This window comes from Mustelus asterias, chromosome 5 (assembly GCF_964213995.1).
Source record: "Mustelus asterias chromosome 5, sMusAst1.hap1.1, whole genome shotgun sequence".
NCBI lineage: Eukaryota > Metazoa > Chordata > Chondrichthyes > Carcharhiniformes > Triakidae > Mustelus > Mustelus asterias.
The window spans coordinates 4,615,367-4,634,194 of NC_135805.1; the positions used below are offsets into that span (position 1 = coordinate 4,615,367).

Consider the following 18,828-nt stretch of genomic DNA (forward strand, 5'->3'; position numbering starts at 1 on the left):
GAAGGCTGCCGACACATGCGCGCAATGGGGTTTCTTTTTAAACAAACTTTGTGTTTTAAATCCCACAAATGATTAAACTTCACTGCTTGTTACAGTCAATACAACTCAGAAACAGCCCTTCCCAGAGATCCAGTACTTTTAATTAGTGAAAGAAACATTTGAAATAGAAATGTGCTTGGTCTTCTTTTGGAAAGCGAGGGTGTGTTTAACCCTGTGGAGTATTCCGGTGCCCTTCCACACAACTTTAAGGACACAAAGGTGCTGACATCATGCCATAACTGAACATTTGGCCACTCATTCTTGTTGAACTTAAAAAAAAAACTCACACTGAACATTTATTTTATTCTTGCCCCTCCTCCATGCGAGGGTACATTGCCCAAGCCACTGACAACATCCTGGTGGTAAACTGCTCATTCCTTTTCTGACAGGATGATGAACTGGAGGGCATCACTGCCAAGGCCAACATCACGTTCCAACAGATATGCCCCCCCAATCGGAGATCACTGAGACACAATCTACTGGCCAATATTCCCCTCCCAGCCAAGGGCACTTGATGCCAACTGTAGCAGCACCGACCACCACCCCACCTGACACCTATTCGACTTGAGGGACCCTCACCAGTGAGCCTCCTTGAACAGGATGCTGGGCTGTAATCTCAGTCTGTAGGTTTGTACATGGTTTAGGGTGGTCTGTAGACCCGGTCCTGCCACAATACAATAGACAGGAATAGGATCACACCTTGGGATTCTCAACATGGCATGAAGAGTCTTTCGAGACTCTCTCTCTGAACCAGAGTCCAGCACCGCACTGACTGCCTCATTAAGGCTTTTCTTACATCCAACAGTTCTTAGTTCAGGTCAGTGGTGTATTCCCCTCCCAGTCAGCAGCTCCTCATTGGTACACATGTGGTGTTTGAGGGTTCCACAACATCACTGCAAGATCCTGCAAAGTCTGACGGCCACCATGCGAGAGGCAAACTCAGGACACCTGAAAACCCATGCTACTGATGGGATAATCAGTGAATAACAGGTCAAAGGCACACACAAAGCAGAGATGGCAGTGAGAATAGACTCGAGTTCAAATTGAGCATTAATCCTAACCCCTTCTGACAAACATTAAGGAAAAATATCTCAGACAGGGTAGACGGGACTGGGGATCGGAACTCAGGATTGGAGTGGCAGGAGCAATCATTTAGGCTGAAAGCTTCATTAGTGTACAAGTGGCACAGGGAGATAGCAGCAGCTGCCTGTGACAGTAATACAATGATCAAAAGGAGGAGTTTCAGACTGGTTTAACACTGACAAGTCACTGAAGAAGCCAAATGCGTCAATTCTGAAAACAGCAACAGCATCTGCCCCAAGGGTTGTATTTTATTGAGGGTTGGATTTCTGAAGAGAATCTCATTGTTGTTATATTGCCAAGTGAGGCAGGGCAGGGCAGGGCCAATTGGTGACCAGCTTCAATCTGGCAGGGAAATGCCAGCGGGTTTGCAGGTGCCCTCCTCTATCTCTGGAGACTGGGTGAAGACAGGATGAGGGGCAGCATTGGGCTCAGCAGTGATACCACATGTGGGCAAACTGATGCTGAAAATGGAATGATTGCTTCAGCCCAAGGACAGAGGCATTGAGGGAAAGGATGGAGGTGGACAGACAGAGTGACGAGTAATAGCGATGTAGACCCACATCACCACCTCAGGCTGTCAAGTGGACATCACTGCCCCTGGATGCAATATTCTGAAGAATGAAGCAAAGTTAGCTTTTTGACATATTGGACTATTCCTGCACATGACACTAAGATATGAAGGGTAGGCTGTGCCCAGCACTGAGGAGAGCTCCCCGGCTTGTTACTCTAAATCCTGAAAGAACCAATTAGTGAATAACCTGGACCACAGATAGGCAGCGGAACGTCCCATTCCTGAGAACCAATACAGAGTGGTCAGAATGGGGGCTTGTCTCTCAGATTTAAGATCTTGCATTTATACCACTACAGGAGCTTGGAGAAAACCGTACTGCCAATGGAGAGGTCGGGGCACAGTCAATGTGCTGAGAGGTGGCACAGCCCATTCACACAGCAGCAGTGGGAGCACTGTCCGATCCAGGGATTTACAGTCTCAGATCAGCTTGTTCTGCTCCTGCAAGCAGTCTCATTCAGTTTGTTTCTGGAATAAAATATTCCAATCTTCCTCCAGTACTGAAAGGGTAAAGCCAGAGGAACTCTGGGCTCCTAACCTTTAATATCCCAATATTCTCCATGGAGGGGCGGGGGGCAGATTCCAACCAAGTCTGACCTAGTCCCCACTTCATGCATTACAAGAATTTCTAAAGGAGCTCATCAGACTAGAGATAAGGAACCACTCTACACTTTGCAGAGAGGGGAGGCGCTGGTACTGAGGCCCAAATATTGCTGCCCAAACCCACTCCGACACCCAATACTGGGGAAAGGGACAGAGTTTAACCCACTCCGACACCCAATACTGGGTAAAGGGACAGAGTTTAATTCACTCCGACACCCAATACTGGGGAAAGGGGCAGAGTTTAGCTTAGTCCGACACCCAATACTGGGGAAAGAGGCAGAGTCGAACTCACTCCGACACCCAATACTGGGGAAAGGGACAGAGTTTAACTCACTCCGACACCCAATACTGGGGAAAGGGACAGAGTCTAACTCTCTCCATAACCCAATACTGGGGAAAGGGACAGAGTTTAGCTTAGTCCGACACCCAATACTGGGGAAAGAGGCAGAGTTGAACACACTCCGTAACCCAATACTGGGTAAAGGGACAGAGTCTAACTCACTCTGTAGCCCAATACTGGGGAAGGGGGCAAAGTTTAACTCACTCCGACACCCAATACTGGGGAAAGGGACAGATTCTAACCCACTCCGACACCCAATACTGGGGAAAGGGACAGATTCTAACTCACTCCGACACCCAATACTGGGGAAAGGGACAGATTCTAACTCACTCCGACACCCAATACTGGGGAAAGGGGCAGAGTTCAACTCACTCTGTAACCCAACACTGGGGAAGGGGGCAAAGTTTAACTCACTAAGACATCCAATATTGAGGAAAGGGACAGAGTTTAACTCACTCTGTAGCCCAATACTGGGGAAAGGGACAGAGTTTAACTCACACCGACACCCAATACTGGGGAAAGGGACAGAGTCTAACTCACTCTGTAGCCCAATACTGGGGAAAGGGACAGAGTTTAACTCACACCGACACCCAATACTGGGGAAAGGGACAGAGTCTAACTCACTCTGTAGCCCAATACTGGGGAAGGGGGCAAAGTTCAACTCACTCTGTAACCCAACACTGGGGAAGGGGGCAAAGTTTAACTCACTAAGACATCCAATATTGAGGAAAGGGACAGAGTTTAACTCACTCCGTAAACCAAAACTGGGGAAAGGGACAGAGTTTAACTCACTCTGTAACCCAATACTGGGGAAAGGGACAGAGTTTAACTCACTCTGTAACCCAATACTGGGGAAAGGGACAGAGTTTAACCCACTCCGACACCCAATACTGGGGAAAGGGACAGAGTCTAACTCACTCCGTGACCCAATACTGGGGAAAGGGATAGAGTTTAACTCACTCTGACACCCAATACCGGGGAAAAGGAGAGTTTAACTCACTCAGACATCCAATACTGGGGAAAGGCACAGAGTTTAACTCACTCTGTAACCCAATACGGGGGAATGGGACAGAGTTTAACTCACTCGAACATCAACTGCTCTTCAGCTCCCATTGTGGGACTTTCCTTTCCCCTCTGCCCAAACCTGTGGCGAGAGCCTGTTGCCATTCCAATACCATCTGTTCTCCCGATGTGTTGCTGCACATCTTATATACAGTGTAACCTGGTGCTGAAGCACACGCACACAGAGTGACACAAGAACAACAAAATCTCCCTCTGCCATTCCCAGCTCACTTCCTGCTCCGAAGGCGCTTGGCACGGGTGGGTAAGTCTGAGGCAGCGCCCTCAGGTGGCTCTTTCTTGCGTTTGTTTGACCCGCTGGTAGCTTGTCCACCTGTCTCAATGATTCGCTCCAGCAGCTCCTGCAGGTCCTTGATCTTCTGCTCGTTCTGCTGGTGTTTGAGGGCGTGCTCGGCCAGCTTTCGGTCCAGTTCAGCAAGCCGGGCGTTCTGCTCACCAATGATCTGGTTCTGCTCCAGGATCTTCTGGTCCTGGTCCTGCAGTTGCTTGAGCTGCTCCTGGAACTTGACGCGGAACTCCGAGACCTCACGCCTGGTGGCTGTCACATTCAATCCCTGTGCCTTCATCTGCTGCTGGAGTTTGCAGAGCTCTTGGCGGGCTGGATTCTGCTTGGAGAAGAGCTGCACAGCCGTCAGTGTGGTGGATGGTCCAGGAACTGCACACAAAACAAGGCACAAAACATCATTCAAAACCCAAACTTTACCCCATGCTGCTTAGTTCCTCACTCACTCGCCACCTCTAATGGGAGAGAGGAGCTTGGGAGTCAAGTGGGAGGGGATATGGTCAAACAGGGGCAGGTTGGAAAAGGAGAGAGAGAGAGACTGACTTAGAGGGGGAGAGTGGGAAAGAAGCGAGAGAGAGAAACTGAGACTGAGAGGTGGAGAGTGAGAAAGGAGAGAGAGACTTAGAGGGGGAGGGTGAAAAAGGAGAGAGAGAGAGAGACTGAGAGGTGGAGAGAGAGACTTACAAAGAACAATACAGCACAGGAACAGGCCCTTCGGCCCTCCAAGCCCGTGCCGCTCCCTGGTCCAAACTAGACCATTCTTTTGTATCCCTCCATTCCCACTCTGTTCATGTGGCTATCTAGATAAGTCTTAAACGTTCCCAGTGTGTCCGCCTCCACCACCTTGCCTGGCAGCGCATTCCAGGCCCCCACCACCCTCTGTGAAAAATACGTCCTTCTGATATCCGTGTTAAACCTCCCCCCCCCTTCACCTATGACCCCTCGTGAACGTCACCACCGACCTGGGGAAAAGCTTCCCACCGTTCACCCTATCTATGTCTTTCATAATTTTATACACCTCTATTAAGTCTCCCCTCATCCTCCGTCTTTCCAGGGAGAACAACCCCAGTTTACCCAATCTCTCCTCATAACCAAGCCCCTCCATACCAGGCAACATCCTGGTAAACCTCCTCTGCACTCTCTCCAAAGCCTCCATGTCCTTCTGGTAGTGTGGCGACCAGAACTGGGCGCAGTATTCCAAATGCAGCCGAACCAACGTTCTATACATCTGCAACATCAGACCCCAACTTTTATACTCTATGCCCTGTCCTATAAAGGCAAGCATGCCATATGCCTTCTTCACCACCTTCTCCACCTGTGACGTCACCTTCAAGGATCTGTGGACTTGCACACCCAGGTCCCTCTGCGTATCTACACCCTTTATGGTTCTGCCATTTATCGTATAGCTCCCCCCTACGTTAGTTCTACCAAAATGCATCACTTCGCATTTATCAGGATTGAACTCCATCTGCCATTTCTTGCCCAAATTTCCAGCCTATCTATTAGAGGGGGAGAGTGGGAAAGCAGAGAGAGACAATTTAGGAAAGGAGAGGTGGAGAGAAGGGGAAAAAGAGATACAAGTTTTAGAAGTGCTGTGGTTGAGACACAGACACAATGCTATTAAGGGCTGTTTGGGTGATTTAGTGTCGTCTAATTTGAATTTATACAGTATTTCTGTTATAATCATCGATTTCTTTTGGGACTTTGAGCTCGGAATGCAGAGTGATAGACAAGCAGAATCATTGAATCCCTACAGTGCAGAACGAGGCCATTTGGCCCATCGAGCCTGCACTGACAACAATCCCACCCAGGCCCTATCCCCTAACCCCATGTATTCACCCTGCTAATCCCCCTGACACTAAGGGCAATTTAACATGGCCAATTAACCTAATCTGCACATTTTTGGAGTGTGGGAGGAAACCGGAGCACCCAGAGGAAACCCACACAGAAACAGGGAGAACGTGCAAACTCCACACAGACAGTGGCCTGAGGTCAGAATTGAACCTGGGTCTGTGGCGCTGTGAAGCAGCAGTGTTAACCATCATGGCACCTGTTATCCTGGTACAGTATTTCAAATTGTATCATATTTTTCCAAATAAGAAATAGCCAAAAGAACCTAACTGCAACTTTAACATTGTGAAACACAGTGTCCCATAAGAATCAAAGCTGTGTTTTTCAGGATAAGAACCAGAACTTTAAGTGAGGACTGACTGGGTGTGTAGATGCATGTATGTGTGTGTGTGCGTGTGCGTGTGCGTGTGTGTGTGTGTGTGTGTGGGCTGTCTAATCCTCCATGTTGACCACACACAACACACACACCTGGAAGCTACTTTCTCCCAGCACGCTCACAGGGTCCACAAGACAACACAATGCAGTCACTGTCAATATCTGGGTGAAGTATCTGGGTGAAGTACCTGGGGGGACTCCAAGCAGACGGCCTGACATGTCCGAACCACTCAACTTCTTTTTCAGGATGGGCACAATCTTCTCATCAAAGTATTCCATGGCCATTGAGGAAATGTCCCTGAGCTCCTGCAGGACCTCGTGGGCTCTCTGCGGAGACCTGGTGGAGTTTACGTACCTAAGAACCCGGTAAATCTCATCGATTACCTGCATCAAATGTAAGAACACACCAGACAAGTGGGTAACACACAGCAAAGGAGCAGGCAACATAAAGAACCTCAGCAAGACCACTAGATATATCATCAAACACTCCCAGGACAGGTACAGCACGGGGTTAGATACAGAGTAAAGCTCCCTCTACACTGTCCCCCATCAAACACTCCCAGGACAGGTACAGCACGGGGCTAGATACAGAGTAAAGCTCCCTCTACACTGTCCCCCATCAAACACTCCCAGGACAGGTACAGCACGGGGCTAGATACAGAGTAAAGCTCCCTCTACACTGTCTCCCATCAAACACTCCCAGGACAGGTACAACACGGGGTTAGATACAGAGTAAAGCTCCCTCTACACTGCCCCCATCAAACACTCCCAGGACAGGTACAGCACGGGGTTAGATACAGAGTAAAGCTCCCTCTACACTGTCCCCCATCAAACACTCCCAGGACAGGTACAGCACGGGGTTTGATACAGAGTAAAGCTCCCTCTACACTGTCCCCCATCAAGTACTCCCAGGACAGGTACAGCACGGGGTTTGATACAGAGTAAAGCTCCCTCTACACTGTCCCCATCAAACAGTCCCAGGACAGGTACAGCACGGGGTTAGATACAGAGTAAAGCTCCCTCTACACTGCCCCATCAAACACTCCCAGGACAGGTACAGCACGGGGTTAGATACAGAGTAAAGCTCCCTCTACACTGTCCCCATCAAACACTCCCAGGACAGGGATAGCATGAGGTTAGATACAGAGTAAAGCTCCCTCTACACTGTCCCCATCAAACACTCCCAGGACAGGTACAGCACGGGGTGAGATACAGAGTAAAGCTCCCTCTACACTGTCCCCATCAAACACTCCCAGGACAGGGATAGCATAAGGTTAGATACAGAGTAAAGCTCCCTCTACACTGTCCCCATCAAACACTCCCAGGACAGGGATAGCATGAGGTTAGATACAGAGTAAAGCTCCCTCTACACTGCCCCATCAAACACTCCCAGGACAGGTACAGCACGCGGTTAGATACAGAGCTCCAACATCCTGAGGGTGGGAAAGTTAACAAAAGTATTTTTCTCTCTTTTAATATCCCCCAAATTTTTAATCAATAAAAAGATTGTGCCCTGCCAGCTTCTAAACCATCCCCAATCCGGCAGCCCCGTCTGAGTCAGCCACTTGCCACCGTCACCCCATTCCACACCCACCTTGCCAGGGATGAAGCAGCAGAGATTTGTGTCGACATATTTCATAAAGGTCATGTTGAGCAGGGACAGTCTGGTTTCCACTGCTGCCAGGATATCAGCGTGACGTGCCAGTGAGTGATTCCTACGCTCCGACTCCCGCCTGCAAGAAGACACAATTAACCCTTTCCGTGTAGAGTTCTCCGAACTTCTAACAGTGAGTGCGGAGCCCATATCCTTGTGTTGCTCCATCATTCTCATCTCTCCCTCTCACCATTGTGCCCCACCCAGCCCCCGCCCCGCGTCCAGCCCCCTCCCCGCTGCGCGCCCAGCCCCCGCCCCGCGCCCAGCCCGCCCCGCGCCCAGCCCCCGCTCCCCCCAGCCCCCAGCCCACCCCGCGCGCCCAGCCCCCGGCCCGCCCCGTGCCCAGCCCCGCGCGCCAAGCCCCCGGCCCCCCCTGCGCGCCCAGCCCCCGCGCACCCAGCCCGCCCCGCGCCCAGCCCCCGCCCTGAGCCCTCGCCCCGCGTCCAGCCCTCGCCCAGCGATGGTTAAGCATTTCTCCTATCATCCCCCTGCAGTAATGGAGATCGACACAGACTGTTATCCTTGTTCTTCCCTGTGACTTGGACTTGAGGGTCTATTTATCCACATCACAACAGGGTGCGGATGTTCCCACCTCTGCACAATCGGTTGTAAGATCATAAGGTATAGGAGCAAAATTAGGCCACTCGGCCCATCGAGTCTGCTCCGCCATTCAATCATGGATATTTTTCTCATCCCCTTATTAATCAAGAACCTATCTATCTCTGTCTTAAAGACACTCAATGACCTGGTCTCCACAGCCTTCTGCGGCAAAGAGTTCCACAGATTCACCACTCTCTGGCTGAAGAAATTCCTCCTCATCTCTGTTCTAAAGAATCGTCCCTTTAGCCTGAGGTTGTGCCCTCCGGTTCTAGTTTTTCCGACTAATGGAAACATCCTCTCCAGGCCTCACAGTATCCTGTAAGTTTAAATAAGATCCCCCCTCATCCTTCTAAACTCCAACGAGTACAGACCCAGAGTCCTCAACTGTTCCTCATACGACAAGATCTTCATTCCAGGGATCGTTCTTGTGAACCTCCCCTGGATCCTTTCCAAGGCCAGCACATCCTTCCTTAGATATGGAGCCCAAAACTGTTCCCAATACTCCATATGGGGTCTGACCAGAGCCTTCCACAGCCTCAGAAGTAAATCTCAGGGATGTACTTCTAGCCCTCTCGACACGCCCCGCTCTACCCTTCCCACCAGTCAGAGTTAGCACCATGTTTCCAAACTGCGCCATGGCCATGAATCTCCACATCTTTACGCATCTCACTGACCTCGGAAGCAGAGGTGCAGCATCTTACTAAATACTCAGTGGCTTGCTCGGCCACTTCAGAGAGCAGTGGAAAGTTAAACACAACAATCTTCTTCTGGAGTCACAGTTAGGCTAGACCAGGAAAGCATTTCCTTTCCGAAAGGACATTACAGAGCAAGATATGTTCCTACAATAATCCTGGCATTTAATGACCATCGTTGATGAATAAAGATTGTATTCCAGATTTACTTAATTCATTACAGAATCAGCTTTGGAAAATTCAGGTGCAATTCCTGCCAGGTTGAACTGTCAGAGCTCTCAGAAGGAGCCGGGAGCTTCGCGAGTGTCACACGGGAGGATTTAAACTAGTTTGGTAGGGGGGCTGGGAACCAAGGCAAAGGTGAATTAACTGAAGGGGAAATAGAGAGGAGAGCCTGTAAGACTCAGAGGAAGAGCAGGCAGGGTGGGGTTGCTCATCATAGAGGGTCTCGTGGTGGACTGAAGTGTATTTGTTTCAATGCGAGAAGTGGAACTAAGGCAGATGAACTTAGAGCTTGGATTAGTACCAGGAACTACGATGTTGTTGCCATTACAGAGACTTGGTTAAGGGAAGGACAGGATTGGCAGCTTAACATTCCAGGATACAGATGTTTCAGGCGGGATAGAGGGGGATGTAAAAGGGGTGGGGGAGTTGCACTACTGGGGAAGGAGAATATCACAGCTGTACTCCGGGAGGACACATCGGAGGGCTCATACAGCGAGGCAATATGAGCAGAGCTCAGGAATAGGAAGGGTGTAGTCACAATGTTGGGGGTTTACCTTAGGCCTCCCAACGGCCAGCAGGAGATAGAGAAACAGATATGTAGGCAGATTTTGGCAAGGTGTAAAAGTAACAGGGTTGTTGTGGTGGGAGATTTTAACTTCCCCTATATTGACTGGGACTCACTTAGTGCTAGGGGCGTGGATGGAGCAGAGTTTGTAAGGAGCATCCAGGAGGGCTTCTTGAAACAGTAAGTGGACAGTCCAACTAGGGATGGGGCTGTACTGGACCTGGTATTGGGGAATGAGCCCGGCCAGGTGGTCGATGTTTCAGTAGGAGAGCAGTTTGGGAATAGTGACCACAATTCAGTAAGCTTTAAGGTACTGATGGATAAAGATAAGTGTAATCCTCAAGTGAAGGTGCTAAACTGGGGGAAGGCTAATTACAATTAGCCTTCCCCCAATTGAAGGAATTGAAGAACGTAGATTGGGGACAGATGTTTGAGGGCAAATCAACATCTGGCATGTGGGAGGCTTTCAAGTGTAAGTTGATAGAGATTCAGGACTGGTACATTCCTGTAAGGATGAAGGATAAGTATGGCAAGTTTCAGGAACCCTGGATAACGAGAGATATTGTGAGCCTAGTCAAAGAGAAAAAGGAAGCATTTGTCAAAGCTAGGAGGCTGGGAACACACGAAGCAAGTGTGGAATACAAGGAAAGTAGAAAAAAACTTAAGCAAGGAGTAAGGAGGGCTAAAAGGGGTCACGAAAAGTCATTGGCCAGCAGGATTAAGGAAAATCCCAAGGCTTTTTATACATATATAAAGAGCAAGAGGATAGCCAGGGAGAGGGTTGGCCCACTCAAGGACAAGGGAGAGAATCTATGCGTGGAGCCAGAGGAAATGGGCGAGATTGAGTACTTTGCGTCAGTATTCACCAAAGAGGAGGACTTGGTGGATGATGAGTCTGGGGAAGGGTGTGTAGATAGTTTGGGTCATGTCAAGATCAAAAAGGAGGTGGTATTGGGGGCCTTGAGAATCATTAAGGTAGACAAGTCCCCAGGGTCTGATGGGATATACCCCAGAATACTGAGAGAGGCAAGGGAGGAAATTGCTGGGGCCTTGAGCTTTGTATCCTCACTGGCTACAGGGGAGGTCATGATGTGGAGATGCCGGTGTTGGACTGGGGTAAACACAGTAAGAAGTCTCACAACACCAGGTTAAAGCTTTAACAAGGTGTTGTGAGACTTCTTACTGTACAGGGGAGGTCCCAGAGGATTGGAGAATAGCCAATGTTGTTCCTTTGTTGAAGAAGGGTAGCAAGAATAATCCAGGTAATTACAGGCTGGTGAGCATTACGTCAGTGGTAGGGAAATTATTGGAGAGGATTCTTCGAGACGGGATTTACTCCCATTTGGAAATAAGTGGATGTATTAGCGAGGGGCAACATGGTTTTGTGAAGGGGAGGTCGTGTCTCACTAACTTGATTGAGTTTTTCGAGGAGGTGACGAAGATGATTGATGAGGATAGGGCAGTGGATGTTGTCTACATGGATTTCATTTAGGCCTTTGACACTGTCCCTCATGGCAGACTGGTACAGAAGGTGAAGTTGCATGGGATCAGAGGTGAGCTGGCAAGATGGATACAGAAATGGCTCGGTCAAAGAAGACAGAGGTTGCGGTGGAAGGGTGCGTTTCTGAATGGAGGGCTGTGACAAGTGGCGTTCCTCAGGGATCAGTGCTGGGACCTTTGCTGTTCGAAATATATATAAATGATTTGGAGGTTTGGTTAGTAAGTTTGCGGACGACACAAAGGTTGGTGGAATTGCGGATAGTGATAAGGACCATCAGAGGATACAGCAGGATAAGCTCAGTTGGAGACTTGGGCAGAGAGATGGCAGATGGTGTTTAATCTGGACAAAAGTGAGGTAGCACGATAGGATAGTGGTTAGTACTGCTGCCTCACAGCGCCAGGGACGCGCGTTCGATTCCCGGCTCGGGTCACTGTCTGTGTGGAGTTTGCACATTCTCCCCGTGTCAGCGTGGGTTTCCTCCGGGTGCTCTGGTTTCCTCCCACATTCTGAAAGATGTGCTGGTTAGGTGCATTGACTCGAACAGGCGCCAGAGTCTGGCGATTAGGGGAATTTCACAGTAACTTCATTGCAGTATTAATGCAAGACTTACTTGTGACGAATAAATAAACTTTAATGCATTTTGGAAGGTCTAATACAGATAGGAAATATACAGTAAATGGCAGAACTCTTAAAAGTATTGATAGGCAGAGGGATCTGGGTGTACAGGTACACAGGTCACTGAAAGTGGCAACGCAGGTGGAGAAGGTAGTCAAGAAGGCATACGGCATGCTTGCCTTCATCAGCCGGGGCATTGAGTTTAAAAATTGGCAAGTCATGTTGCAGCTTTATAGAACCTTAGTTAGGCCGCACTTGGAATATAGTGTTCAATTCTGGTCGCCACATTACCAGAAGGATGAGGAGGCTTTGGAGAGGGTACAGAAAAGATTTACCAGGATGTTGCCTGGTATGGAGGGCATTGGCTATGAGGGGAATTTGGAGAAACTTGGTTCGTTCTCACTGGAACGACGGAGGTTGAGGGGTGATATGATAGCAGTCTACAAGATTGTAAGGGGCATGGACAGATAGACAGAAGCTTTTTCCCAGGGTGGAAGAGTCAATTACTAGGGCGCATAGGTTTAAGGTGCGAGGGGAAAGGTTTAAAGGAGATGTACGAGGCAGGTTTTCTTACATAGAGGTTGATGGGTGACTGGAACTCACTGCCGGGAGAGGTAGTGGAAGCAGATACTATGGTGACTTTTAAGGGGCGTCTTGACAGATGCATCAATAGGATGGGAATATACGGACATGGTCCCAGAATGTAGGGAATATTAGTTAAGTTGGGCAGCATGGTCGGTGCAGGCTTGGAGGGCAGAAGGGCCTGTTCCTGTGCTGTAATTTTCTTTGTTCTGAGTTGCAACAGCAGAACATTGATAGAAAAACAACTGGTGTGAAAATTTAAGAGATGTCATATCATCTACAGCCTTTGCAAATATATAATAAAGGCAAAGGACAGGGCTGAGAATGATCTCCATTAGGAACTGTAATGTCCATGGTGCAGGACAGGGCTGAGAATGATCTCCATTAGGAACTGTAATGTCCATGGTGCAGGACAGGGCTGAGAGTGATCTCCATTAGGAACTGTAATGTCCATGGTGCAGGACAGGGCTGAGAGCGATCTCCATTAGGAACTGTAATGTCCATGGTGCAGGACAGGGCTGAGAATGATCTCCATTAGGAACTGTAATGTCCATGGTGCAGGACAGGGCTGAGAATGACCTCCATTAGGAACTGTAATGACCGTGGTGCAGGACAGGGCTGAGAGCGATCTCCATTAGGAACTGTAATGTCCATGGTGCAGGACAGGGCTGAGAATGATCTCCATTAGGAACTGTAATGTCCATGGTGCAGGACAGGGCTGAGAATGATCTCCATTAGGAACTGTAATGACCATGGTGCAGGACACGGCTGAGAATGATCTCCATTAGGAACTGTAATGTCCATGGTGCAGGACAGGGCTGAGAATGATCTCCATTAGGAACTGTAATGTCCATGGTGCAGGACAGGGCTGAGAATGATCTCCATTAGGAACTGTAATGTCCATGGTGCAGGACAGGGCTGAGAATGATCTCCATTAGGAACTGAAATGACCATGGTGCAGGACAGGGCTGAGAATGACCTCCATTAGGAACTGTAATGACCATGGTGCAGGACAGGGCTGAGAATGATCTCCATTAGGAACTGTAATGACCATGGTGCAGGACAGGGCTGAGAATGATCTCCATTAGGAACTGTAATGTCCATGGTGCAGGACAGGGCTGAGAATGATCTCCATTAGGAACTGAAATGACCATGGTGCAGGACAGGGCTGAGAATGACCTCCATTAGGAACTGTAATGACCATGGTGCAGGACAGGGCTGAGAATGATCTCCATTAGGAACTGTAATGTCCATGGTGCAGGACAGGGCTGAGAATGATCTCCATTAGGAACTGTAATGTCCATGGTGCAGGACAGGGCTGAGAATGATCTCCATTAGGAACTGTAATGTCCATGGTGCAGGACAGGGCTGAGAATGACCTCCATTAGGAACTGTAATGACCATGGTGCAGGACAGGGCTGAGAATGATCTCCATTAGGAACTGTAATGTCCATGGTGCAGGACAGGGCTGAGAATGATCTCCATTAGGAACTGTAATGTCCATGGTGCAGGACAGGGCTGAGAATGATCTCCATTAGGAACTGTAATGTCCATGGTGCAGGACAGGGCTGAGAATGATCTCCATTAGGAACTGTAATGTCCATGGTGCAGGACAGGGCTGAGAATGATCTCCATTAGGAACTGTAATGTCCATGGTGCAGGACAGGGCTGAGAGCGATCTCCATTAGGAACTGTAATGTCCATGGTGCAGGACAGGGCTGAGAATGACCTCCATTAGGAACTGTAATGACCATGGTGCAGGACAGGGCTGAGAGCGATCTCCATTAGGAACTGTAATGTCCATGGTGCAGGACAGGGCTGAGAATGATCTCCATTAGGAACTGTAATGTCCATGGTGCAGGACAGGGCTGAGAATGATCTCCATTAGGAACTGTAATGTCCATGGTGCAGGACAGGGCTGAGAATGATCTCCATTAGGAACTGTAATGACCATGGTGCAGGACAGGGTTGAGAATGATCTCCATTAGGAACTGTAATGTCCATGGTGCAGGACAGGGCTGAGAGTGATCTCCATTAGGAACTGTAATGTCCATGGTGCAGGACAGGGCTGAGAATGATCTCCATTAGGAACTGTAATGTCCATGGTGCAGGACAGGGCTGAGAATGATCTCCATTAGGAACTGTAATGTCCATGGTGCAGGACAGGGCTGAGAATGATCTCCATTAGGAACTGTAATGTCCATGGTGCAGGACAGGGCTGAGAGCGATCTCCATTAGGAACTGTAATGTCCATGGTGCAGGACAGTGCTGAGAATGATCTCCATTAGGAACTGTAATGACCATGGTGCAGGACAGGGCTGAGAATGATCTCCATTAGGAACTGTAATGTCCATGGTGCAGGACAGGGCTGAGAATGATCTCCATTAGGAACTGTAATGTCCATGGTGCAGGACAGGGCTGAGAATGATCTCCATTAGGAACTGTAATGACCATGGTGCAGGACAGGGCTGAGAGTGATCTCCATTAGGAACTGTAATGTCCATGGTGCAGGACAGGGCTGAGAGCGATCTCCATTAGGAACTGTAATGTCCATGGTGCAGGACAGGGCTGAGAATGATCTCCATTAGGAACTGTAATGTCCATGGTGCAGGACAGGGCTGAGAATGATCTCCATCAGAAACTGTAATGTCCATGGTGCAGGACAGGGCTGAGAATGATCTCCATTAGGAACTGTAATGTCCATGGTGCAGGACAGGACTGAGAATGATCTCCATTAGGAACTGTAATGTCCATGGTGCAGGACAGGGCTGAGAATGATCTCCATCAGAAACTGTAATGTCCATGGTGCAGGACAGGGCTGAGAATGATCTCCATTAGGAACTGTAATGTCCATGGTGCAGGACAGGGCTGAGAATGATCTCCATTAGGAACTGTAATGACCATGGTGCAGGACAGGGCTGAGAATGATCTCCATTAGGAACTGTAATGTCCATGGTGCAGGACAGGGCTGAGAATGATCTCCATTAGGAACTGTAATGTCCATGGTGCAGGACAGGGCTGAGAATGATCTCCATTAGGAACTGTAATGTCCATGGTGCAGGACAGGGCTGAGAATGATCTCCATTAGGAACTGTAATGACCATGGTGCAGGACAGGGCTGAGAATGATCTCCATTAGGAACTGTAATGTCCATGGTGCAGGACAGGGCTGAGAATGATCTCCATTAGGAACTGTAATGTCCATGGTGCAGGACAGGGCTGAGAATGATCTCCATTAGGAACTGTAATGTCCATGGTGCAGGACAGGGCTGAGAATGATCTCCATTAGGAACTGTAATGTCCATGGTGCAGGACAGGGCTGAGAGTGATCTCCATTAGGAACTGTAATGTCCATGGTGCAGGACAGGGCTGAGAATGATCTCCATTAGGAACTGTAATGTCCATGGTGCAGGACAGGGCTGAGAGTGATCTCCATTAGGAACTGTAATGTCCATGGTGCAGGACAGGGCTGAGAATGATCTCCATTAGGAACTGTAATGTCCATGGTGCAGGACAGGGCTGAGAATGATCTCCATTAGGAACTGTAATGACCGTGGTGCAGGACAGGGCTGAGAATGATCTGCAGACTATCTGGTTTCTGCCAGTTCACTAATCTTCTATCCATGCTAATATGTTACCCTGTATACCATAAGTTTTTATTTTCTGCAATAACCTTTGATGTGGAATCTTCTCAAATGCCTTCTGGAAATCCAAAGTACACTATGTTTGCAAGTTTCATCCACAGGGCACTTTACTCCTTTAAAGAATTCCAATCGCTTGGTTAAACAGGATTCCTCTTTCACTAAACCATGCTGACTTTTTCTGATTCCCTGGAGTTTTTCTTTTTAAGAAGTTTAACAACACCAGGTTAAAGTCCAACAGGTTTATTTGGTAGCAAAAGCCACACAAGCTTTCGAGGCTCTGAGCCCCTTCTTCAGGTGAGTGGGAATTCTGTTCACAAACAGAACTTATAAGACACAGACTCAATTTACATGAATAATGGTTGGAATGCGAATACTTACAACTAATCCAGTCTTTAAGAAACAAAACAATGGGAGTGGAGAGAGCATCAAGACAGGCTAAAAAGATGTGTATTGTCTCCAGACAAGACAGCCAGTGAAACTCTGCAGGTCCACGCAACTGTGGGAGTTACAAATAGTGTGACATAAATTCTGATTCTAGGATCGCATGATAAAGACTCAGGAGGAAAAAAGCAGAAATATTTATGTGAAATAGTGTGACATAAACCCAATATCCCGGTTGAGGCCGTCCTTGTGTGTGCGGAACCTGGCTATCAGTTTCTGCTCCGCGACTCTGCGCTGTCGTGTGTCGCGAAGGCCGCCTTGGAGAACGCTTACCCGAATATCAGAGGCCGAATGCCCGTGACCGCTGAAGTGCTCCCCAACAGGAGTTTCTTTTTCTCAGCGTCCAGCTATAATCTAATGATCAATTCTTATATTTTCCCCACGACAGGCCTCGAGTTTCCTGTTTCCTGTCTCCCTCTCTTCTTGAAGGGAGGGGTTAGATTTGCTACTTTACAATTTGATGGAACCTTTCGAGAATCGAAGGGATTTGGGAAAATTAACACTTGCATCTACCATCTCTTTAAGACTCGAGGGTCAGCCTTCCTTCAATTTGCTGAGTACCACTTCCCCAGTGATTGTAATTTCAGCAAGTCCCTCTCTCCCTTCCACCTCCTGATTTACAGCTATTATGGAATGGTTTCTGTATTCTTTGTCCTGAAGAAAGAAACAAAATATTTGTTCATTTCATCCACCATTTCCTTATTACTTAACATTAACTACCTGTTTTCACTCCCCGGAGGATCACTGACTTTAATTACTATTTTCCTTTGTTATAATGCAGAGGTGGATTCCCCCCTCTGAGAACTAACAGCTAACCACTCAAAGAGGAGTTCCTCGCCTCAGTCTGTAAGAGTGAGTGTGAACTGGTACAATCTGCTCTTCAGCAACATTTAGTGGTTAAATCAAAATAACTCCCTGACATTCTCTCTAAAATCAGCAAGTAACCATTTATTTATCTAACTTGCAGTGAACAAGTTAACTAAACTATTAACAAACCCAAAACATGATTCTAATGGAATGCTGTTCCGCCCACTCATTAACAACAAATAGAACTTTAGTCACTCTCTAAATTACAACCAGTTCTGTGTCTTCCAGAATATTCTGGACCTTCTCTATTCATTCCTCTTTCATACCGTTGCTATCTAGGATGAGGCTTTGAGCTCTGAGCTGTGGCAGGTGGCAGTTGCTCTCTCCCCTTTCCCCACTGTCCCCTTCCTTTTATACCCGTGATGACTTATCAATATCTCCCACAATAGGTCCTAGGTTGCCCAAATCATCTGATTTAAATTTAATAGGTTGCTGGTATCTAAATGCCTGATTTAAACTGATTGGCTAAATTCAAAAGCCTGTAAACCTGTTGCCTTGGTAACACTGCTGCTCGGCCTTTCGATAAAAATGTTTCAGTTTGGGTACTCTGTGGGCTTGCACTTTTAACCTCCAAGCACAAAAACACCACCTTTTAACAGAACCACACAATGCTTTATCCTCTTAAGATTTTACAATTTTCAACACCAAATTCTAACATTGTACTTTTCAATCTACAATTACTCTACGCAACTTCACAACACCTTTTTATAGGCCTGAAAAACCCCTTGTTACCTGTTTTTACATTTCTAGCGAGCTTCCTCTCAGTGAAGGTACACAGTCAGTGAGAGGACACTTTGGCTTGAGTAAGACAGAGACTGAGTGAGCATTTTTGGGAATTTGATGGATTCTCTCCACTTGCCTGGATGGGTGCAGCTTCAAAGTGTAAGCGGACACAAATTTCTGTGATTCCTTAGATTAAATATTTCTTCGAATAAAATCAAATAAATGAAACAGGACAAAGCAGCACCCAGGCACAAAGTGTGAACAGACAAGCAGGTCTTTTAAAACGCAGAAACAAGGCTGACAAAAGGACTCAGGAACTCACATTAGCATACCCTTCCATTTAATTAAATTGGCTCCAAGGATACCAGGAAGCCCTTATCAAACACTTCAGAAGGCCTCCGAGACTTGGAAGACTTCCTGATATTCAATTAAACACCTATTGTATAAGAAACCCCGGGGAGATTCTAGTCCATTGATAAACCCATTGGACAGAAACGA

The 18,828-nt window shown here is 47.9% G+C and overlaps 1 protein-coding gene across 1 annotated transcript in view; it reads right to left on the bottom strand.

The window, feature by feature from the left end:
• Positions 1-322: 322 nt before the first annotated feature.
• Positions 323-18,828, bottom strand: part of fbxo28 (F-box protein 28) — a 94,462-nt gene continuing 75,956 nt past the window's right edge. The window contains exons 3-5 of the mRNA XM_078212138.1: positions 7,817-7,955; positions 6,411-6,606; positions 323-4,368 (exon numbers count right to left, since the gene is read on the bottom strand). Coding sequence (XP_078068264.1) covers positions 3,923-4,368; positions 6,411-6,606; positions 7,817-7,955 — 781 coding nt within the window. The 3' untranslated portion in view covers positions 323-3,922. The remainder of the gene's footprint in view (positions 4,369-6,410; positions 6,607-7,816; positions 7,956-18,828) is intronic.